Source organism: Kogia breviceps, chromosome 13 (genome assembly GCF_026419965.1).
Source record: "Kogia breviceps isolate mKogBre1 chromosome 13, mKogBre1 haplotype 1, whole genome shotgun sequence".
Lineage (NCBI taxonomy): Eukaryota > Metazoa > Chordata > Mammalia > Artiodactyla > Physeteridae > Kogia > Kogia breviceps.
The window spans coordinates 3,712,647-3,734,094 of record NC_081322.1 but is presented as its reverse complement, the minus strand read 5'-3'; the positions used below and the strand labels follow the sequence as shown (position 1 = coordinate 3,734,094).

The window sequence follows — 21,448 nt, the reverse complement described above, 5'->3', positions numbered from 1 at the left end:
AACCAGCCATTTTCTTGGTGCTTGTTTTGATAGATTGTGAGCTAGGCACTCTCCCATAGGAGAGCCTATACCCTAGTTCTTATCCTTAAGCTCTTTGCAACCTGAAGTGTAGTTTGATCTACATACTGCTGTTCCCTTATCCTTTTCCCACAGTCATACCTTGACTCCAGCTGTTACTTATTACATAACAGGGTAGGCAATCACCTACTTACTGCTCATCTCTCTCTCACTTTTATCACTGCCCAGCACTTATAGTCACGTTTATACTGGAATCTTGTTATTTTTAAAAATATCTTTCCAGGGGACTTCCCTGATGGCGCAGTGGTTAAGAATCCTCCTGCCAATGCAGGGGACACGGGTTTGAGCCCTGGTCCGGGAAGATCCCACATGCCACGGAGCAACTAAGCCCGTGTGCCACAACTACTGAGCCCATGTGCCACAACTGCTGAAGCCTGCATGCCTAGAGCCCGTGCTCCTCAACAAAGAGAAGCCACCGCAATGAGAAGCCCGTGTACCACAACGAAGAGCAGCCCCCGCTCGCCGCAACTAGAGAAAGTCTGCACGCAGCAACGAAGACCCAACGCAGCCAAAAATGAATAAATACATACATACATATATTTATTTTAAAAAATCTTTCCAAGTGATTTTTCCAATTAAAAGGTGTACATATTGTTAAAAAGCCAACTTTAAAACTGAAAAAATAGTACGTTGAAATGATTGATTTCAGGTTAAACATTACAGTTGTTTTGTTTCATGGGTAACAGACAGATCTCTGGATCAGAATGCCGAGATACAGACGTTTCTGGATCTAAATCAAGTGGAAATGATTCCAGCGACTTGAGACATTTAACGGTATGTCCATTTTTAAATCTTTCCACGAAGCAAGGGTTCCTGACCCAGGGTCCATGGAGCTTGTTCCGGGAAAGGAGTCCGTGATTTATGTATCTCCAGCAGTGTTCCTGAAGCCCCAAGAGATGTCGGACCACTGATGGCAAGTGGCACATAAGTCCTAAACTGTTTCTCCTCAGTTGAGGTGGTAGGGCAGTGGTCAGCGGTCTCCTGAGGTAGCTCTGAAGTAGCAGTTATGATATAGTGTTTTAGCAGGTTAGTTGGCCTGGATTTGGGAATAGCGGGGCGAGCCATGCCCCCCAGCTTTTGTTTCTTGGTGTGTTTAATCGTATGATCTGGCAGGGCATCTTAGACAAAAATGAGGGCGTGGCTTTGTGATGGGGCAGAGGTGAGGGCTTAGATAATCCTGGCGTCCTGATATGGCAGATGTGTGACCTTCAAAGACAGGAAACAGCTTTAATCCCTGGTGCACTGATTTTTAGGGGTTATACTATTCTTACTGTAGTTGAGTTAAACCCCTGGCATCACAATGTAGGTCTTTTTGATTTTCGACTCCTTGTAATTCTTCTCTCTCTTTCATGGTCTTTGGTTTTAAATAATGAGTTTAACTAGTTTACAGCTATCTTAGAGAATAGTGCATAGTTGTGTCAAAAGTTTATTTTCTGGATTTAGAATAATACTGTCTTGGACTTATACAAATCTTAATTTTGACCAGTGCTGTTATTTTTGGTGATAAAATATGATCACAGTAACAAAATAATGAAGTGTGTTTTATGTTAGATTCAAATTTTCCAACCTCTCTTTTTAAGTGACTATGTTTTATCATTTGATTAATATGTCTATTGAAAGTAAATTGGCCATTTTTATGGTTATGGCCATTCCCATTGCTCTAGTCAGTAATTCAAGAAGTTATCTTTGCTGGCAGTTTGTGAGTCCACATGTAAGTATAATAGATAATCTTCCTAGCAGTCTTTTCATATAGGTGAGACTTTAGTATATTCAACGCTAAGACAGATTAGTACTACTTGCATTGATGAGACTTTATTTTACATCAAATCCAATCAAATCTTATTCTTTTTATGTAGTCTGTTAAAAATATTCGTTCCAAGGAACCTCTGATGTCAGATGAGAAGAGTTCTGAACTTATTACTGATTCAGTAACCCTGAAGAATAAAAGTGAATCAAGTCTTCTAACAAAATCAGAAGGTAAGAGTGACAAAACAGACTACTTCTTTAATTAAGAGAATCACTTTGTACTTGTGAAAGTTGACCAGCCACCTAACAATTGCCATGTAAGACTATGTCCCTTTATCTTGTATTTCAGTTAAATTTTATAGATTATATGAAAAGTATTAAATTCTGTAGCAAAGAAAGTTTATTTGCCTAAAAGGTGCATGAAAGGAAGATTGGAGGGAAAATACAGTGGCACGGAGTTATTGTTCTCACTGGCTTGATAAATCCTTTCTGGAAAGGACACAGAAGCTGTATTTAGATGATAATTCTCCCTTTCCTCTTTTGTCAAACATTTGCTTTTCCAGTATATGAGTACTGTGGCGAATGTTCTAAGGATACATACATGAATGAGACAGGGTCCCAAGGAGATTGCCAACCGGTGTGGGAGATCTGCTGATAAATATAATGCTGGGTAGAATATAGAGTATCATGAGAACCACATCAATAAAATGCTATGGGGCTACCCTGGTGGCGCAGCGGTTGAGAGTCCGCCCGCCGATGCGGGGGACGCGGGTTCGCACCCCGGTCCGGGAAGATCCCACGTGCCGCGGAGCGGCTGGGCCCGTGAGCCGTGGCCGCTGCGCCTGCACGTCCGGAGCCTGTGCCCCGCAACGGGAGAGGCCACAGCGGTGAGAGGCCTGCGTACCGCAAAAAAATAATAATAAAATAAAATAAAATGCTATGAGGATTCAGTGGAAGGAGAAATCTGAGGAACTAATTTGGTTTAGGGGAAATAAGGAAATAGTTTGTGGAGGAGAAGAAATGTGAATTGTTAGCATTTAAACAGGAAGAAATGGCAGTGATAGAGTATTTCAGATGGAGGGAATAACGTAAGTAAAAGAATAAAATATTCTAGGAACAAAGATGGTCAACTATGCTGAAAACTGTAACACAGGTCGTATAGAAGTGGGAGATAAGACTAGTTAGACTTAGAACGTCAGGCTTAAATTTTTTATTTTTTTAGATGTCAGAATACCATCAAGGATTTTTGAATGGGGTCATAAATTGGATGATCATTGTCCAAACAAAGTTTGCGAGATTGGGTGTAATTTTTTCCTGTAACCGGACTGAAGAGGAACGCTGGGACTTTTCTGGTTTCCACCCGGAAAATCCCAGGCCACAGGAAAGCCCTCAGTCCCTGCAAGCCGGGATGCCGTTATTTGGACTGGGAACATCAGCGTCCCTTCGTATCCGCAGGGCATTGTTTCCAGGATCCCCCTCGGCTGCCCAGATCCTCGGCTGCTCAAGTCCCTTATATAAAATGGTGTCGTATAATCAGCCCTGTGGAACCTGTGGATACGGAGGGCCAACTATCGATTCCTCTTCCTAGTATTTGGAGGAAACTCATATTTTATATTTTCATGGCACCTATTACAAACTGATATGATTGAAAACTCATCTTTGCCAAAAATTCGTGCTTATAGTGCTGATCTGGCACCTAGTTTAATGCTTTCATTTCTGTCACACACGTTTCCATGGAGTGTATTCCGAGCGGGGTTGTCGGGTCACAGGATGTTGTATATATTCAGCTCGTCGATAGTGCGGAACGGTTTTCCAGAGTGTTGTCTTTGACCCGCACTTACGTTGCTCTTGCTCCATATTCTTGCCAGTAGTTTTTTTGTTTGTTTGTTTTGTTTTTTTTTTTTGGTACGCGGGCCTATCACTGTTGTGGCCTCTCGCGTTGCGGAGCACAGGCTCCGGACGCGCAGGCTCAGCGGCCACGGCTCACGGGCCCAGCCGCTCCGCGACACGTGGGATCTTCCCGGACCGGGGCACGAACCCGTGTCCCCTGCATCGGCAGGCGGACTCTCAACCACTGCGCCACCAGGGAAGCCCTTCCCAATAGTTTTTATTGTAGGTTTTTAATGTTAAACATTCTGATTCTGCTAAGTGATATCTCACTGCGGTTTCAATTCGCGTTTCCCTGATGTCTAATGATGCTGAAGGCCTTTTTGTGTTTATTGGCCATATGGGTATCCTCTTGTGAAGTACTTGTTCAAGCCTCACCAGTTTTTCCATTAGGATTCCTTTCTTTCTTGCATTGCTTTTAGGAGACATTAATATGGTCTAGATACAGCTCTTTTGTTGGGTATATATTTTACAAGTAACTTCTATTATGTGGTAAAGACTTGATGAAATTGTTAATTATCATGCATTTTAATTTATCAGTCTTTTCCTTTGTGGTGAGTGTTTTCTGTGCCTTGAAACAAATCTTTCCCTCCTCCAAGATCATAAAGATATTTCCATATATTTTATTTAATTTATTTTTTAATAAATTTATTTATTTATTTTTGGCTGCGTTGGGTCTCCATCGCTGCGGGCGGGCTTTCTCTAGTTGCGGCGAGTGGGGGGCTGCTCTTCGTTGCGATGGCTTCTCTTGTTGCAGAGTTTGGGCTCTAGGCGTGCGGGGTTTAGTATTGTGGTGCACGGGCTCCATAGTTGTGGCTCGTGGGCTCTAGAGCACAGGCTCAGTAGTTGTGGCGCACGGGCTTAGTTGCTCTGTGGCATGTGAGATCTTCCTGGACCAGGGCTCCAACCCATGTCCCCTGCGTTGGCAGGCAGATTCCTAACCACTGAGCCACCAGGGAAGAAGCCCTTTTCATATATTGCAGAAGACATCATTTTACGTTTCACATTTAGAGTTATATTCTACTTGAATTTAATATTTGTGTATAGTTAAGATCAAGTGTCAGGATTCATTTTTTTTTCCCCATGTGGATATCCAGTAGATCCAGCAGCATTTATTGAAAAGACCCTTTTTCCCCCCAGTGATTTGTTATAAATCAGATGAGTCTGTGTTTGATGTCTGGTCTTGGATTCTTCTCCGTTCCATAGTCCTTTGTGTCTTTGTGCTAATACTGACATGATTACCGCAGTAAGTCTTCATATCTGTCAGTATAAATCTTCTACCTTTGTTCTTTGTCAAAGCTATTTTAGTTATTCTAAGCCTTTTGGATTTCCATATAAATATTAGAATCTGTCAGATTTCCATTTTTTTTTTTTAATGGGAGTTTGATTGAGATCTAGTGGGACAAGTTGACATCTTAGCAGATAAATTTTCTAGTCCACTAACCTGGCATATCCCTTCATTCATTTAAGTAATCTTTAAAACATTATTGAAGAAATACTTTTCTGTGTAGAGATTTTGTTTATCTTTTGCTAGAGATGTACTTAGAGATCTGATTTTTTTGGATATGATAATGAATGGGATCTTTTAAAAAAAATACTTATCCTCTACTTCTTCGTTGCTGGTATGTAAAACTACAACTGATTTTTAACTATTTATCATATTTACAGTGACATTGCTAAAGTCACTGAATAATTCTAATATTTTCCTATAAATTCTTTCATGTTGTTTGAAAATAATATAACATTTTTTGCCTTCCAGTCCTTTAACTTTCATTTCTTTTCTTTGATGTATTGCACTTATAACCTCTAGCATAATGGTGAATAGAAGGAATGATAGGTGGCGTTTTTGTTCACTCCTTATTTTAGAGAGCCACTTTCATTATTTTACCCTCGTATGATAATTGCCTTAGAGTCTTACAGCTATTCTTTATCAAGTATCAAAACTGGGGCTTCCCTGGTGGCGCAGTGGTTGAGAGTCCGCCTGCCAATGTGGGGGACACGGGTTCGTGCCCCGGTCTGGGAGGATCCCACGTGCCGTGCAGCGGCTGGGCCCGTGAGCCATGGCAACTGAGCCTGCGCACCACAACGGCAGTGAGAGGCCCGCATACCGAAAAAAAAAAAAAAAAAAAATCAAAACTGAGTGAGTTTTGCTTTATACCTAGACTAAAAGTTTGTTTGTGACTGGGTATTGAATTTTATGAAATGCCTTTTCTGCATTTTTTGAGTTGACCACAGACTTTTCTCCTCTATTATGATGGCAAATTGAATTAACTTTCAAGTGTTAAGCAACTTTGCATTTAGGAATAAACACAACTTGGTCATAATTTATTAAATATTTTGTATATCAGTTGCAAATATTTTGTTTAGAATTTTTGCATCTGTTATGATAGGGACAGAATATTGACACTCATAAAATAGTCAATATTATTGTTGAGGCTCTTTTGTTCAGATGCTTAAGAAAGTAAATTACAGTCTAGTTTAAGGTAAAATTTTTGTTAAAAAGCTAGAGGTCTATGAAAAGTGGTGAACTAGCTTCTCTTTATTAGGAAGACGTACATGTTTTAAAATTTTTACTTATTAATTTCCTTGTTTTCTGGTAAAGACCAGAAGCATTTAAATTCACAGTGGTCTTTGGTAAAGCTGTAGGTAACAACCTAGGAAGATGGCTATTGCACCTTTGAAAAATTAACTTGCTGAAAGCAGATTGTCAGCAGCTGGCTTAAAGTTTTTAGTTTCTTTGTTTTTTAAGGGCAAAATGCTAATACAGTTTTGTAACATGTTCTGTCGTTTAGGTTTATTTTGTTATTATCAAATATTCTTGCCTTTTAATGACAACAACAACAAATACAATTTCAGAAACTAAAGAACATCAAGAACCAAAGGTTCCAGAAAGTGACCAGAAACAATGGCCATCTAAGAGAAAGTCAGAATGTGTAAACCAGAATCCTGCTGCATCTTCAAATCAGTGGCAGATTTCAGAGGTAATCTCAAAAGTTGATACAGAGGTAACTTTCCTTTTCAAGTGTAGCATTGCTATTGTTCATAATGCGATGGTCATGTTAAATGTCTTCTTCTTTTATGAAATTCTTGTGTACCATATTTAGCGGAGCAGTTTGCTCAAGTGTGTGGTTTTTTGTTTCTTTGCTTTTAATTCACAAAACAATGATCGGTAATAAAGGTTTAGTTTAGTAAGAATATATGTCAAGCTGAATCCTTTTCTCTTTTCAGTAGTATTTTTGGATGCTGGTAGACTGGGGCAGGGGTCAGCAAACTACAGCCTAGGAGCTAAATCTAGTTCCCAGCCTGTCTGTAAAAAGCATTTTACTGAAACACAGTCATACCGTTTATTTACTTACTGTCTATGCTTGCTTTTGAACTGTAACAGCAGAGCTGAGTAACTGCAACCGAGACCACCTGGCCTGCAAAGCTGAAAATGTTTAGTACCTTACCTTTTACAGAAAAGGGTATGCAGGTGGCTGAACCAGTGCAATGCTGTACCAAGCACTGGACAATTTCCCATTGTCCTCGTGGGCAAAATAGAAAAATATAGACTAGATAATGTGAATTCATAACAGGTTCAATGGTCATTCCCAGTGGCTGGGCTCCACCTCAGAAGCAAGGATCTGGTAGAGATCCTACATACATACCTATATGTAGTCCATGGTCACACTCTTGTCATTATTACTCTTCAGTTGTATTCTAACTCAGCAGTTCTCAAACATTTTGGTCTTGGTGCCTTCTTTTGTTTTTTTTTTTTTTTTTTTTTTTTTTTTTTTGCGGTATGCGGGCCTCTCACTGTTGTGGCCTCTCCCGTTGCGGAGCACAGGCTCCGGACGCACAAGCCCAGCGGCCATGGCTCACGGGCTTAGTTGCTCCGCGGCATGTGGGATCTTCCCGGACCAGGGCACGAACCCGTGTCTCCTGCATCGGCAGGCGGATTCTCAACCACTGCGCCACCAGGGAAGCCCGGTGCCTTCTTTTATACTCTTAATTATCGAGGTTCCTAAAGAGCTTTGGGGGAATTTCCTGGCAGTCCAGTAGTTAGGACTCCGTACTTTCACTGCCGAGGGCCCAGGTTCAATCCCTGGTCGGGGAACTAAGATCCCACAAGCTGCGCGACGTGGCCAAAAAGGCGGGGAGAAAAGAGCTTTGGTTTACTTTACATAAGCTGTGTTTATCTGTATTTGCTATATTAGAAAGCAAAACCAATACGTTTAAAAAATATTTACTAACTTATTAAAAATAACAAGAATAAACTTTTTACTTGTGAATGTAGATGCACTTAAAAATAAGTTATTTTGTTTTATTGAGGTATAACTGATATACATTATATTAGTTTTAGGTGTACAACATAATAATTCGATATTTGTATATTTGTATATACAGTTGACCCTTGTACAACATGGGTTTGAACTGTGTGGGTCCACTTATGAATGGATTTTTTTCAATAAATATGTACTATAGTACTACATGATCTTTGGTTGGTTGATTCTGAGAATGTGGAACTGTGGATACGTAGCGCCAACTGTAAATTTATATGTGGTTTTTTGACTTCATGGGAGGTTGGTGCCCCTAATCTCCCAGTTGTTCAAGGATCAACTCTATTGCAAAATGATCACCACAATAAGTCTAGTTAATATTCGTTACCGTACATAGCTACAAATTTTTTTTCTTGTCATGAGAATTTTTAAGATCTACTCACTTAGCAACTTTCAAATATGCAATTCAGTATTATTAACTATTGTCACCACGTTTTTCATTACATCCCCATGATTTATTTATCTTATAACGGGAAGTTTGTACCTTTTGATCCTCTTCACCCAGCCCCACCCCCAACAAGCACCAAACTATCTGTGAGCTTGGTGTTTTGTTCTTGTTGGGTTTTTTTTTTATCCCCTCCAGATTTTACATGTAAGTGATACTATGCAGTATTGGTCTTCCTCTAGCTATTTCACTTAGTATAATGCCTTCAGGGTCCATTGGTGGTGTCACAAATGGCAAGATCTCATACCTTTTTATGGCTGAATAATATTCCGTTGTATTTATGTACCGCATTTTCTTTATCCATTCGGCCATCAATGGATATTTAGGTTGTTTCCATTTCTTGGCTATTGTAAATAATGCTGCTATGAACATGAGGGTACAGATATCTTTTCAAGTTAGTGTTTTCCTTTTCTTTGGATAAATACCCAGAAGTAGAATTGCTAGGTCATATGGTAGTTCTGTTTACATTTTCACCAACACTGCACAGGACTTCCATATTCTCCTTGTCAACGCTTCTTATATCTTCTCTTTTTTTTTTCCCCTTCCCTTTTTGATAATAGGCACTCTGACAGGTGTGAGGTGATATCTCATTGTGATCTTGATTTGCATTTCCCTGATGATTAGTGATGTTGAGCATCTTTTCACATATCTGTTGGCTATTTATCTGTATGTCTTCTATGGAAAAATATCTCATCAGCTCCACTGTCCATTTATAAGTTGGTTATTTGATTTTTGGTATTGAGTTGGAATGAGTTCCCTATGGTGTGTTTTTTTTGTTTTGTTTTGTTTTTTTGGCTGTCTTGGATCTTTGTTGCTGTGCACAGGCTTTCTCTAGTTGCAGCGAGTGGGGGCTACTCTTTGTTGCCATGCATGGGCTTCTCATTGCGGTGGCTTCTCTTGTTGCGGAGCACGGGCTCTAGGCGCATGGGCCTCAGTAGTTGTAGCACACAGGCTCTAGAGTGTGGCTCAGTAGTTGTAACGCACGGGCCTAGTTGTTCCATGGCATGTGGGATCTTCCTGGGCCAGGGGTCGAACCCATGTGCCCTGCATTGGCAGGCGGATTCTTAACCACTGTGCTACCAGGGAAGCCCCTCCTTGTGTATTTTGGATATTAACCTCTTATTGGATATGTGGTTTGCAAATATTTTTTCACATTCCATGGATTGTCTTTTCATTCTGTTGATGGTTTCCTTTGCTGTGCAGAAGCTTTTTAGTTTGATGTAGTCCTACTTGTTTATTTTTGCTTTTGTCTTTTCTTTAGGTGTCAGATCTAAAAATTCATTGCCAAGACCTGTGTTAAGGAACTTACCACCTATGTTTTCTTCTAGAATTTTTATATTTTAAGGTCTTATATTCAGGTCTTTAATTCATTTTGAGTTAATTTTTGTGTATGGTATGAGAAGGTAGTCCAGGTTCATTCTTTTGCATGTGGCTGTCCGGTTTTCCCAACACCACTGATCTGTGTGTCTGTTTTTATGACAGTGTCATACAGTCTTGGATACTATAGCTTTGTGATATGGTTTGAAATCAGAGAGTGTGATGCCTCCAGCTTTGTTCTTCTTTCTCAAGGTTGCTTTGTCTATTCATGATCTTTTGTGGTTCCATATGAATTTTAGGGTTGTTCTGTTTCCGTGAGAAATGCCATTGGAATTTTGATAGGGATTGCATTGAATCTGTAGATTGCTTTGGGTAGTTATGGTCATTTTAACAATATTCTTCCAATCCATGAACACAGACTATCTTTCCATTTATTTGTGTCTTCAGTTTCTTTCATTGGTGTCTTATAGTTTTCAGTATACAAGTGTTTCACTTACTTGGTTAAATTTGTTCCTAGGTATTTTATTGTTTTTAATGGGATTGTTTCTAACAGGTTTTTTTGGTGGAGTCTTTAGGGCTTTCTGTATATAATATCATGTCTGCAAATAGTAACAGTTTTACCTCTTCCTTTCCAATTTGGATACCTTTTATTTCTGTTTCTTGTCTAATTGCTGTGGCTAGGACTTCCAATATCTTGTTAAGTAACAGTGTGAAGAGTCGGCATCCTTGTCTTGTTCCTGATTTTAGAGGAAAGCTTTAATCTTTTCACCGTTGAGTATGATGTCCGCTGTGGGCTCATCATACATGGATTTATTATGTTGAGCTATGTTCCTTCTGAAAAATAAGTAATTTTCAAAACAAAATAATTACAGTGAAGAGAGTGATATTGTTTTACAGTTTTTACAATTTCTATAATGGTTGGCTTAACAGAAGACTGGATTTTTTGTATCCACTTTTGCATTCATCTATTTCACTATCACATGCCTTCTAGCCTTGGGAAAACTCTAGTTTATATTCATGAAAGAATGAAAGTGAAAAAGGCAAATAATGTCTTAGTATGATTATGATAATAGTTTTAACCTCTCAGACTCCAGGAAAAGATCTTGGGAACCCCTCTCTTTCTGCTATTTCTATATCACTCTTTGAGAACTGTTGATCTAAGTAATGGAGTAGGTAACAAATGTTAGATGAGAAGAATCCTGACAGGTTGAACCATGGACAAACAGCATCTCCTCTTCTTTTCTTTTTAAAACTTGTAAACCAGTAGAATGGTAAAGGGACTTAAAACTATTTATCTGTCATTAGGGAAATGCAAATCAGAACTGCAATGAGACACCATTTCGCATGCACCAAGATGGCTATAATTAAAAAGAGACAGTAATAAGTGTTGGTGAAGATGTGGAGAAATGAACCCTCGTACACTGCTGGTGAGAATGTAGAGTGGTGCAGTCACTTGAAGATGGTATGGCATAGCAGTACAACTTGCCTCCACTGCTTCTTCTTAGGTAAAGGCAGAAGAGGACCATTCTGAGACCTAAATAAATGGTGATCACCTTACCAGAGTTACTATGAGGTGCTAGTTGAGAAAATTTACACTTAGGAAAAAAATCTAAATGTGCCTTCTTAAAAGAGATTTCCTACTGGTAATTTCTGCCTTTTACTCCTGGTTGCCCATGAGGTCTAGTTTTCCTCTGCCTGCTAGTTGCCCTCCAGGTCTGTACCTATATACTGCTTCTTCAACCACCAACTTGCATTGTTTCGCTATTCATAAAAATTGCTTTGTACGCTTAGTTATGTTATGTCTATTCATGCATTTTTTATGATGGTATCAATTATAGTGCTCATTATAACATGTTTAATTACTAAGAATTTTGGGGGAAAATATTAAAAAGTAAAGCACCTATCATAATTACTAATTGTGCTTAATTTGCAATTAGAATGTCCTGAATTTTTTTTTTAAAAATGGTATGGTAGTTCCTCCAAAGGTTACATACAGTTACCATATGATCCAGCAATTCTACTCCTAGGTATATACTCAAGGGAATTGAGAATATATATCCACATAAAACCTTGTACATGAATGTTCATGGCAGCATCATTCATAATTGTAAAAAAGTAGAAATAACCCAAATATCTATCACCTGGTGAGTCAATAAGCAAATGTGTTACTCTGATTTTTTTATTTCATTTTTTTATTCAATAATAAAAGTAATGGAGTACTGATAAATGCTACAGCATGGATAAACCTTGAAAACATGCTAAAGGGTGGAAGCCTGTCACAAAAGGCCATGTATTTTGTCATCCCTTTTATAAGAAATGTCTAGAACAGGCAAATCCGTAGAGACAGAAAGTAAATCAGTGGTTGCCAGGGCCTCGGAGGAGTGGGGAATGAGAGGGACTGCTAATACAGAGTTTCTTCTTAGGATGATGAAAATGTTCTGTAATTAAAGCGTGGTGAGGATTGCATCCTCTTGTGAATATATTAAAAACCACTGAATAGTACACTTAGGTAAAAAAGAAAAAAACTAGGCAGTTTCTTGAGGTTGCCACTTCTCCAGCAGCCCACTCAAGTGGAGGCTGTTTTTGTCTCCCATCTCACTTTCCTACAAGCTCCCCGAAGCTATGTGCAGACCACTTCTTCTCTTGCAAAAACCCTGTCCTTTTGAGGCGCCTGCCTTCTGGATGTGCTCTCCCGTCTTGCTCGCTGCCGTTGTCTCTGAACATCCCGGCGACTCCTCATCATTCTTTGAACATATTAGACTCTGGATCACTTCTTTCAACTTCAACCCAACATCTCGCATCACTTTTTGTTAGCTTCTTACCCCTGTGTATCACTAGTCCTACACCTGGCCTCCAGATTCGTAACTTCTTCCTCCCTCATGCCCATTTTCTTAATTTCACCTTAGCTACCCATCCCTACCTTCTCAATTCTGAAATTCTCCAAAATCTCAAATGCAGACATCCCGGTCTATGAGTACAACCTCTCCACTTTCCTTGCTTGATAATCTTACTATCACAGATTCTTAATACCATCCTGACCACTAATCCAGATATGTATATGTGTGAGGAAATCTTAAAGGAAGTGGAAAACTTACCCAGGAAAAGAGATACAGTGGCCATGCTAGCTATCTTCAAAACCTCAAAGGGTTGAAATGCAGAAAATAGTATAGATTTATCCATTGTGGATCTCCAGAGCATAATGTGGACCCAGTGGGTTGAAATTATAATATAGAAGCTGATTTAACCTAAATATCTGTGAATACTTGCTAACAGCTGAAGCTGTCCCCCAATTGAAGTAGAGGTAGTGAGCACTCACTAATAGCGTTCAAAGCAAAATGTGGTTTGCCGGAGTTGTCAGGCTTTTTCTGCAAAAGCTTAGTAAGCTTTGCAGGCCAGATGGTCACTGCTGCAACTATCGAACTCGGTCATTATCTCGTGAAAGCAGCCATAGACAAGATGTGGACAAATAGACATTGCTGTGTTCCAATAAAAGTTTATTTACAAAAACAAGCAGCAGGCCAGATTCAGCCTACATGCTGTAATTTGCCAATCTCTACTGTAGAGGATGCTCATTATTGCTTTGGGATCTGTATGAGATAAATTCTACAAGCTCTATGTCTTTTAGGGACAAGGAGAGAAAGAAGAACACTAGATAGGTATTTGCCATTTCAAATTTTGCTAAATAATTAGTATTTGGTCCTTTTCCCTCCAAACATAAAAGTAGGGAATGATTTTACTGATTAAAGAAAAACTAGTTTTCTGAAGCACAGAGTACTTACTTAGATTATAAAAGTTCAGTGCTAGTGATAGTAGCCCTAATGGGAGAGGGTATTAGATCCTGTTTTGCTAAACAATGCTGTGTACTTTCCCTCTCCTTGTTGTCCCTTTGAGGAAAATATAACAGGCTTCAAAATTTAGAGTGAAAGAGCCGTACTAAAAAGTTATTGAAAGTCTGGAATACATACGTCTACCTATTTTAGCATGCTTTTCTATTTCGTATGTTAATTTTCTTTTAGAAGTTATGTTTGTGAAACTGTTGAACAGGTGACTAATTTAAAAACCCGAAATCGTGATGTTTTTTTATTTTGGTCTAGCAGAAACAAACCAGTTTTGAGCAACCTGCCCTTTCGGTTTCAAAGCAGTCGCCACCGATATCAACACCTAAATGGATTGACCCAAAATCTATTTGTAAGACGCCCAGCAACAGTGTCTTGGATGATTATATGAGCTGGTAACTACTTTTGGTTCTTTGCTTGCTACAACAGAAATAACGTGGGCTTCGGGGCCAAACCGTCCTGGAGGTGGATCCCGCTCTTTTACTTTAAAGCCTTTCCAGATTCATATTATTTTTCTCAGCATCAGTTTTTTCATCTGTAAAATGGGAGGGGAAGGTGGCTACGATGTATTTTTAAGGATTGTAATGCAAGTCTCTGTCATACTGTAATCTGTACCTACTATATATACTCTATACTTTTTATACTTACCTATAGGCAGTACCTTTAAATACTCTAAGTATGCAAAACTTCCTGATAATCATGCATTGCCACATGGATAACTCTCTGTAGTTGAAGAGAGATTTTAAAGGTTAGCATTCTTAGAGCGGGTAAAGTGTGGATACATTACATAGCACAGGAGGGGTTAACTGCAGTGTGATGGTCTCTGTTGGTGGTGCAGCTCACATAGCCCTGGTGGTATTCGAGACCGGAGCGGTGGGCAGGGAGGGATGAGGGAAGAAGTTGGTCAGTGCTGATTGACAGGAAACACAAGGGATGTTGAAAAGCAAATCAATGGCATTTCTAAGAAAAGAAAGAAAGGGATATGGCATATCCTATAACTAGGGGCTATATATATATATATTTTTTTTTTTTTTTTTTTTTTTTTTTTTTGCGGTACGCGGGCCTCTCACCGCTGTGGCCTCTCCCGTTGCGGAGCACAGGCTCCGGACGTGCAGGCTCAGCGGCCACGGCTCACGGGCCCAGCCGCTCCGCGGCACGTGGGATCTTCCCGGACCGGGGCACGAACCCGCGTCCCCTGCATCGGCAGGAGGACGACTCTCAACCACTGCGCCACCACGGAAGCCCGGGAGGGGGGCTATACTGTTAATGTCTTAGAGGATAACTGAAGTCCATGCTGCCTTTTGCTTTTCATTTTCATAATGTAATCTTTGATCTTAATTAGAACTGGCCTTGGGCTTTTATAACCTAGTCTCTTTCCTACTTGATACAATTTTGCTATATATTACCTAATTTTATTACACTTAGAATATTTTAAAGAATGACAGCTAACTAAACTAGGTATATAGTTACTTCCTGTGAGACTATTTATTGTCAACCAGTACTTGTAGAATTCCTTTGTACCAAGCACCGTTCTTGGTGTTGAGAACACACAGTGAGTAAGACAAGCAAAGCACGAATGTGAGCTGAGCGGCTTTATGCTCAAAGGCCAGACTCCTCTGATGTAATTGGCTTTCACGTATTTCTAGGCAGCTGTGTAGAACATTTTTGTTAAGATGCACTCGTAAAATCTGTGATCAGCCATAGGCTGAGATTTGCCTTGGCTAAATCTTATAAAGTAACCCCAACTCTATATTTTAAATGACATCTTGTTTATTTTAATAAGGATTTCTTGTCTGGGGACAAAAAAATTACTTTCAGAAAGAACTCCCCCAAAATGAAATTTCTGGTGATGGTGTACCTAGAATAAATAATTCAGATGCATGAGGAAAACTGATTTGGATTCTGTTTGATGTAACACATTTAAATGTATATCCACCATACAAAACCTGCGTCAGAATCTTGTTTTTAAAGCTTGAACGTTTTAAATTTTGGAAAATATCTTTCCCAGTTTCAGGACTCCAGTTGTGAAGAACGACTTTCCACCTGCGTGTCAGCTGTCAACACCGTATCGCCAACTTGCCTATTTCCAGCAGCAGCAGCAGCAAATACCCATAACTCCTCTTCAGAATTTGCAGGTTTGATAAGCTTTATTTATGATGGTCCATGTTAAGGTATGATCCATTTCAAAGGTTTTATTTTTGCAGGATCTAGGTTTTAAGAATGGTGTTGAAGACTTGTCCATCCTTAGTCCCATTAGGCAGAACTCTTTTCTGATATTCTCATAAAGGTGCCGTATGACTTTGAGAGGTTAGTTATGGAAGAAGCTAATGAAGCTTTTTTCACTAACTAGCCCGAAGTACCTAGTTTGAGTAGCTAGATAAAATTTCTTTTGTAATCTAGGTTATTTTTTATTCTGTTTAACAATGTAAACCACCTGTTAGCAGCTTCATTTCACTGGCTGATTAATATACAAGTAAATTTTTGAGAGTATCAGAATAGCAATGTGAGATACCTCTAGAATATATTATAAAGTAGTTATTATAACGTATTGATAAGGTAAAAATTTTTTTTGCTGCTAAGGTATTGCCATCTGGGAAAAAAATTATTTAGAGACTCTCTTGACATCAGTACTAAAATTTGTTTCTAATAACTACCTGAGAAGCAGCTTAATATTGGTAGAAAGAATAGGCTTTGAAGGGAGACTGCCTGTCCTTGACTCTCGGCCTCACTACTTACCAGCTATGGGACCTTTTACAAGTTAAATAAACTCTCATGCTCATTCCATCATCTTTAAAATGGGGGTAATAAACCTATCTACCCCATAGGATGATTGTGAAGATGAGATTAGTTAATATAGATGGAGTTCTTACAACAGAGCCTGGTGCTTCGTAAATAATAAAATTTAGCAGCAATTGTTTAAATGAAACAGCAAAACAAACCCCCCAATAGACCACAAGTGATTAGCTAAACAAATCAAGAGATTAAAAAACTAGCCCCCAGAAAGTAGAACGGTGGGTACCAGGGGCTAGAGGGAGAGAGGGAAGGGGAGTCACTGTTTGAGGGGCGCAGGGATTTCCAGTATGAGATGGTGAGACGTCCTGGGCGGAGACGGTGGTCCTGGTCGCACAACGGTGTGAATGTACTCAGCCCCACTGAAGAGTATACTTCAAAATGATTAAAACGTTACATTTTATGGTATGTAAATTTTACCATACTTTTAAAAATAATGGAATAAAAAAATCTAGCCAACAATGGAGCGTACTAACTGTGGAAAGAGGTAATAGGGTTTTGAGGATTGACTCAGCAGTATGATAAATTATAAAGGAGACAGAGAAGGATAATCAGGTTTGCTCCCACGTTAATTCAGAAAACATCCACCGAGCTATGAGTCATGTCACGCCCTGTTTGAGCTGAACTCTAAAAGTCAAGGCAGGCATGACTGAGTGAAGGGGCGGGGAACCTTCTAGAAGAGGCCAGTGTCCGGAGGAAACTGAAAGAGGCCAGAGTGTGGCTAGAGCTCACCGAGGGCCAGGGGTCACCCTGAGGGTTCTGCTGGGCCCTTTAAGTTTTGTCCCAAGAGGGACAGGAAGCCGTGGAACAGGTTGGAGAAGGGAAGGGAAGTGATCTTAGACTAAGCGCGTTGCGGGATATCCTGTGTAGGAAACTCAATGTCACATCGGCATTGAATCAGAAATAGATCAGAATTACTTTATCTAGTAACTTTCAGCAGCTAGGGGGAAAGGCTGTTGAACGGCTTCCTTTCCTCTCAGAAATTTTCAGTTTAAGTAGGAGAGGAAGCTCCAAAAAGCAAGAGAGGGGAGAGAGCAGTGAAGACTTGTGATGAAGTTACAACTCAATGACAAATAATGGGTACATATTTCAAAGCCTAACACTTTCTTACAGAAAACATACTTCATGACTCAACAGTGTTGTTCAGCCCTAGATTAAAGAAATTAGAACCCTTATCTTTTATTTTTTATTTTTTTAACACCTTTTTTGGAGTATAATTGCTTTACAATGGTGTGTTAGTTTCCTCTGTATAACAAAGTGAATCAGTTATACATATACATATGTTCCCATATCTCTTCCCTCTTGCGTCTCCCTCCCTCCCACCCTCCCTATCCCACCCCTCTAGGTGGTCACAGAGCACCGAGCTGATCTCCCTGTGCTCTGCGGCTGCTTCCCACTAGCTATCTGTTTTACATTTGGTAGTGTATATATGTCCATGCCACTCTCTCACTTTGTCCCAGCTTACCCTTCCCCCTCCCCGTGTCCTCAAGTCCATTCTCTATGTCCTAAGTTCCTGTCCTAAGTTTATTCCTGTCCTAAGTTCCTCAGAACCATTTTTTTTTTTTTTAGATTCCATATATATGTGTGTTAGCATACGGTATTTGTTTTTCTCTTTCTGACTGACTTCACTCTGTATGACAGACTCCAGGTCCATCCACCTCACTACAAATAACTCAGTTTCGTTTCTTTTCATGGCTGAGTAATATTCCATTGTATAAATATACCACATCTTCTTTATCCATTCGTCTGTCGATGGACACTAAGGTTGCTTCCATGGTCTGGCTATTGTGAATAGTGCTGCAATGAGCATTGGGGTACATACATGACTGTTTTTGAATTATGAGAAGGCTTATCTTTTATGTTATGTAGAAGGAGAGGACATGAGAAAGATTCTACCATTTGGGCTGTAAAGCAGGACTTAGTTGAACTGAGGTTTATTCAGACCTTGTTTCAACTTGGTTGATGAGCTAATCAGGCGCTCTCTGTGTCTCCGGCTTCCTTGTCAGCTCAGAGTGAGTCCTCACACACTCCGTCTGTTCAGAGCATTTATAGGCCCACAGGTGGTCCAGCATCAGGGAAGGCGGGGGAGGTGTGTTGTATATAGTACATCGGTGGAGGGTTTGCTGAGGAAGATGCTTAAGTTCGAAATAAGCGGCTTGTTGAATATCACCCAGCGTACAGGGGACACCACTAAAGTCTGCATTTGTCTGATTGACTCTGGAACTCTTAGCACCTTAGCATGCTGCTTCCTTTATAATGCATGCTCAAGGAGAAAAAAATATAGAGATAAAGTTGTGTGTTTATATAGGTAAGTATGTAAGCAAAAAGGTTTGTGTAGGGCTTCCCTGGTGGCGCAGTGGTTGAGAATCCGCCTGCCGATGCAGGAGACACGGGTTCGTGCCCCGGTCCGGGAAGATCCCACATGCCGCAGAGCAACTAAGCCCGTGAGCCATGGCTGCTGAGCCTGCGTGTCCGAGCCTGTGCTCCGCAACGGGAGAGGCCACAACAGTGAGAGGCCCGCATACCGCAAAAAAAAAAAAAAAAAAAGGTTTGTGTAAAGAAAAAAGAACAGGTAAGAAAAATGAAAAGCGATAGCTTCTGAGTTTGCGCTTTGGACATTAAGAGGGTTTTCTCCCCCTTAAATTTTCTATTGATGTATTGTGTTCAGAAGGAAAGGCAAGTTGGGAGGGGAGACTTTGGAACTTTGCCTATATATTCATTTAATAAGTTTGTTTTTTTGACTAAAGTATGTAAATTGCTTCTTTAAAGTACTGAAATATTGTGACATCTAATTAAGAGTTCAGATAATTTCAGAATTGGAAGCATTTCACTGTCCTAAATGCAAGCTAGTTTCTCAGGCCTGTTCTCTGAACATTTGAATCTTTATCTGTTTTAATTATTTAGATTTCAGCATCCTCTTCAGCAAGTGAATGCATTTCAGTTAAAGGAAAAATGTACTCCATACTGAAGCAGCTAGGGAGTGGAGGTTCAAGTAAGGTAGGTATCCTGGATATTTAAGGAACAGATAAAAGTATTTTAAACTTTCCTCTCTTTGTCTTTTTACCTTTTGAGGCCTTTTTTTCTTAACTTCTATAGGGGCCTGTATTTCCCTTGAGCCAAAAACTCCTTCTCATCCCCTCCCCCCATCACCTCCCCCCTCCCCTCCCCTCAACAAATGGCATATTTCTTTAGACCCACCTCTTAATTTCAGTTCCCAGCTCTTCCCTCCAATGTCCTACGATTCCATATTTCTTCTCTAAATAACATTAACATTGACCTGGGGGTGGCAAATGACAGCTTCGTATTATCACCGGAGTCTTTCTGAAAGTGAGTCAGACTGTGAAGTGAAGGACCGCTGTGACTAGGATGACTCAGCAACGTATCTGATTAATGGGTTTGGTTTTGGTTTGAGTTTTTCGTTTCAGAAACAGCATGTAGCAACACATGAATTTCTAGATTTGGAATAGATCATATCCTAAATTTATCTGAGCTCTAAATGTATATGGTTCTAATTCTCTGGCTGGAAGGGATCTCAAAAGAGTTGTCTAAACTTCCCATCTTCAATTCTTCTCATTTCGTTCACTTAAATCCACTTAAATCAGATTTTTACTTTTACCTTCAGTCTTCACCAAACAATTAATTATCAAAATCACTAATGACCTCCATGCTTTTGCCAAGACTAATCGTTAGCTTTGATTGTGGGTTACGTACCAGTTGGAACAGTTGATTTTTCTTTCCTCACTGAAGCTTTTTTTCCCACTTGGCCTCTGTCAGTGTTCCTCCTCGCCAGCAACCGTTCCTTCTCTGGCCTCCTCATATCCCTGATCTGAATGGTGCAGAGGCCCTGAGCTCAGTTCTTGGCCTCTTTTCTTCTCTCTCTAAACTCGCTCACTTCCTTGGTGTCCTCATCCAGTCTCGTGGGTTTATGCACCATGTACATGCTGGCAAGTCCCAAATCTATACCTCCAGCTCAAACTTCTCCTTTGAATTCCAGACTTACGGATCCAGTTTGACCACTCAGCATCTCTTCCTGGGCGTCTGTAGATACTTAAAACTTAATATGTCCCAATCACAACTGTTGCTTCATAGGCTTTCCCATTTCAGTAAATGGCAGCTTCATTCTCCCAGTTACTGGGCCAGGCAGCCTGGGGCCACCGCTGACTCCACTTTCTCTCGACATTCACCCAGCCAGTCACCAGTCCTACTGGCTCCACCTCAAGGTCTATCCAGAATCTGACTATTCCTCACCGCCTCCACTACTATCCCTTTGGCCAAAGTAGCCTCGTCTTTTCACCTGAACTGTTACAGTTGCCTTCTAACTAGTCTCACTGACTCGGTCCTTGCTCTCCCGGGTTGTTTTGGCATAAGAGTCGATTTTCCTCGATACCCTCACATCTGTGTTCTACTAGTGTCTTCTCAGTCAGGGCTTCCTTGACCGCGCTCTAAAACCCCAACTCCTACCTTCCAGTTGCCAGAGAGCTCCATTCCCCTCTCCTGCTTTATTTTTCTCTGTAGCTCATCTGCTAATGTGCTCTGTAATCTACTTATTTGGTTTTGTTGTTTGTGTCCCCTTGCACTTGAATGTGAGTTCCATCAGCGTGGGGATGTTTGTCTGATTTGCTCACCAATGTTTGCTCCGTGATCTAGAACAGTGGCTGGAAAAATAACAAACACTGAAGTGTTTGTTGAATGAAAAGCCCTCCTCAGCTCTTTTGCTCCTCTTAAGTTGTTAAGGATGATGCATGAAACAAAGCCTGTTTGGTTCATTTTAAGTTTTATTATAATTTTTGAAGCCAGCTGACAATAACTAGACTTGCTTAAGATGTCTTGTTAACTTACTGTAAATAAGGTGTATACATTACCATGTTTAGCAATTGTTCAATAATATTAACTTCTTTTCTGTGTACATTTCCTTTGTTCTCTTCCTTGCCTTACATTTTAGGCATGGGAATAAAAGGACAATGGAATTGATTTTTACCAACATAATTATTTACTTAGTAGCATGTTTTCAGAAGATGTACAATAATCTT

General features: G+C 40.0%; 1 protein-coding gene across 5 annotated transcripts in view; it reads left to right on the top strand.

The window, feature by feature from the left end:
* TTK (TTK protein kinase) overlaps positions 1-21,448 on the top strand; it is an 87,410-nt gene that overhangs the window by 53,689 nt on the left and 12,273 nt on the right. For 2 of the 5 annotated variants that reach the window (XM_067011263.1, XM_067011264.1), the window contains 6 exons: positions 765-852; positions 1,935-2,055; positions 6,568-6,716; positions 13,887-14,023; positions 15,637-15,763; positions 19,323-19,415. In XM_067011263.1, the coding sequence (XP_066867364.1) occupies positions 765-852; positions 1,935-2,055; positions 6,568-6,716; positions 13,887-14,023; positions 15,637-15,763; positions 19,323-19,415 (715 nt within the window). The remainder of the gene's footprint in view (positions 1-764; positions 853-1,934; positions 2,056-6,567; positions 6,717-13,886; positions 14,024-15,636; positions 15,764-19,322; positions 19,416-21,448) is intronic. The other 3 variants (XM_067011267.1, XM_067011268.1, XM_067011266.1) reach the window with 2 other exon arrangements.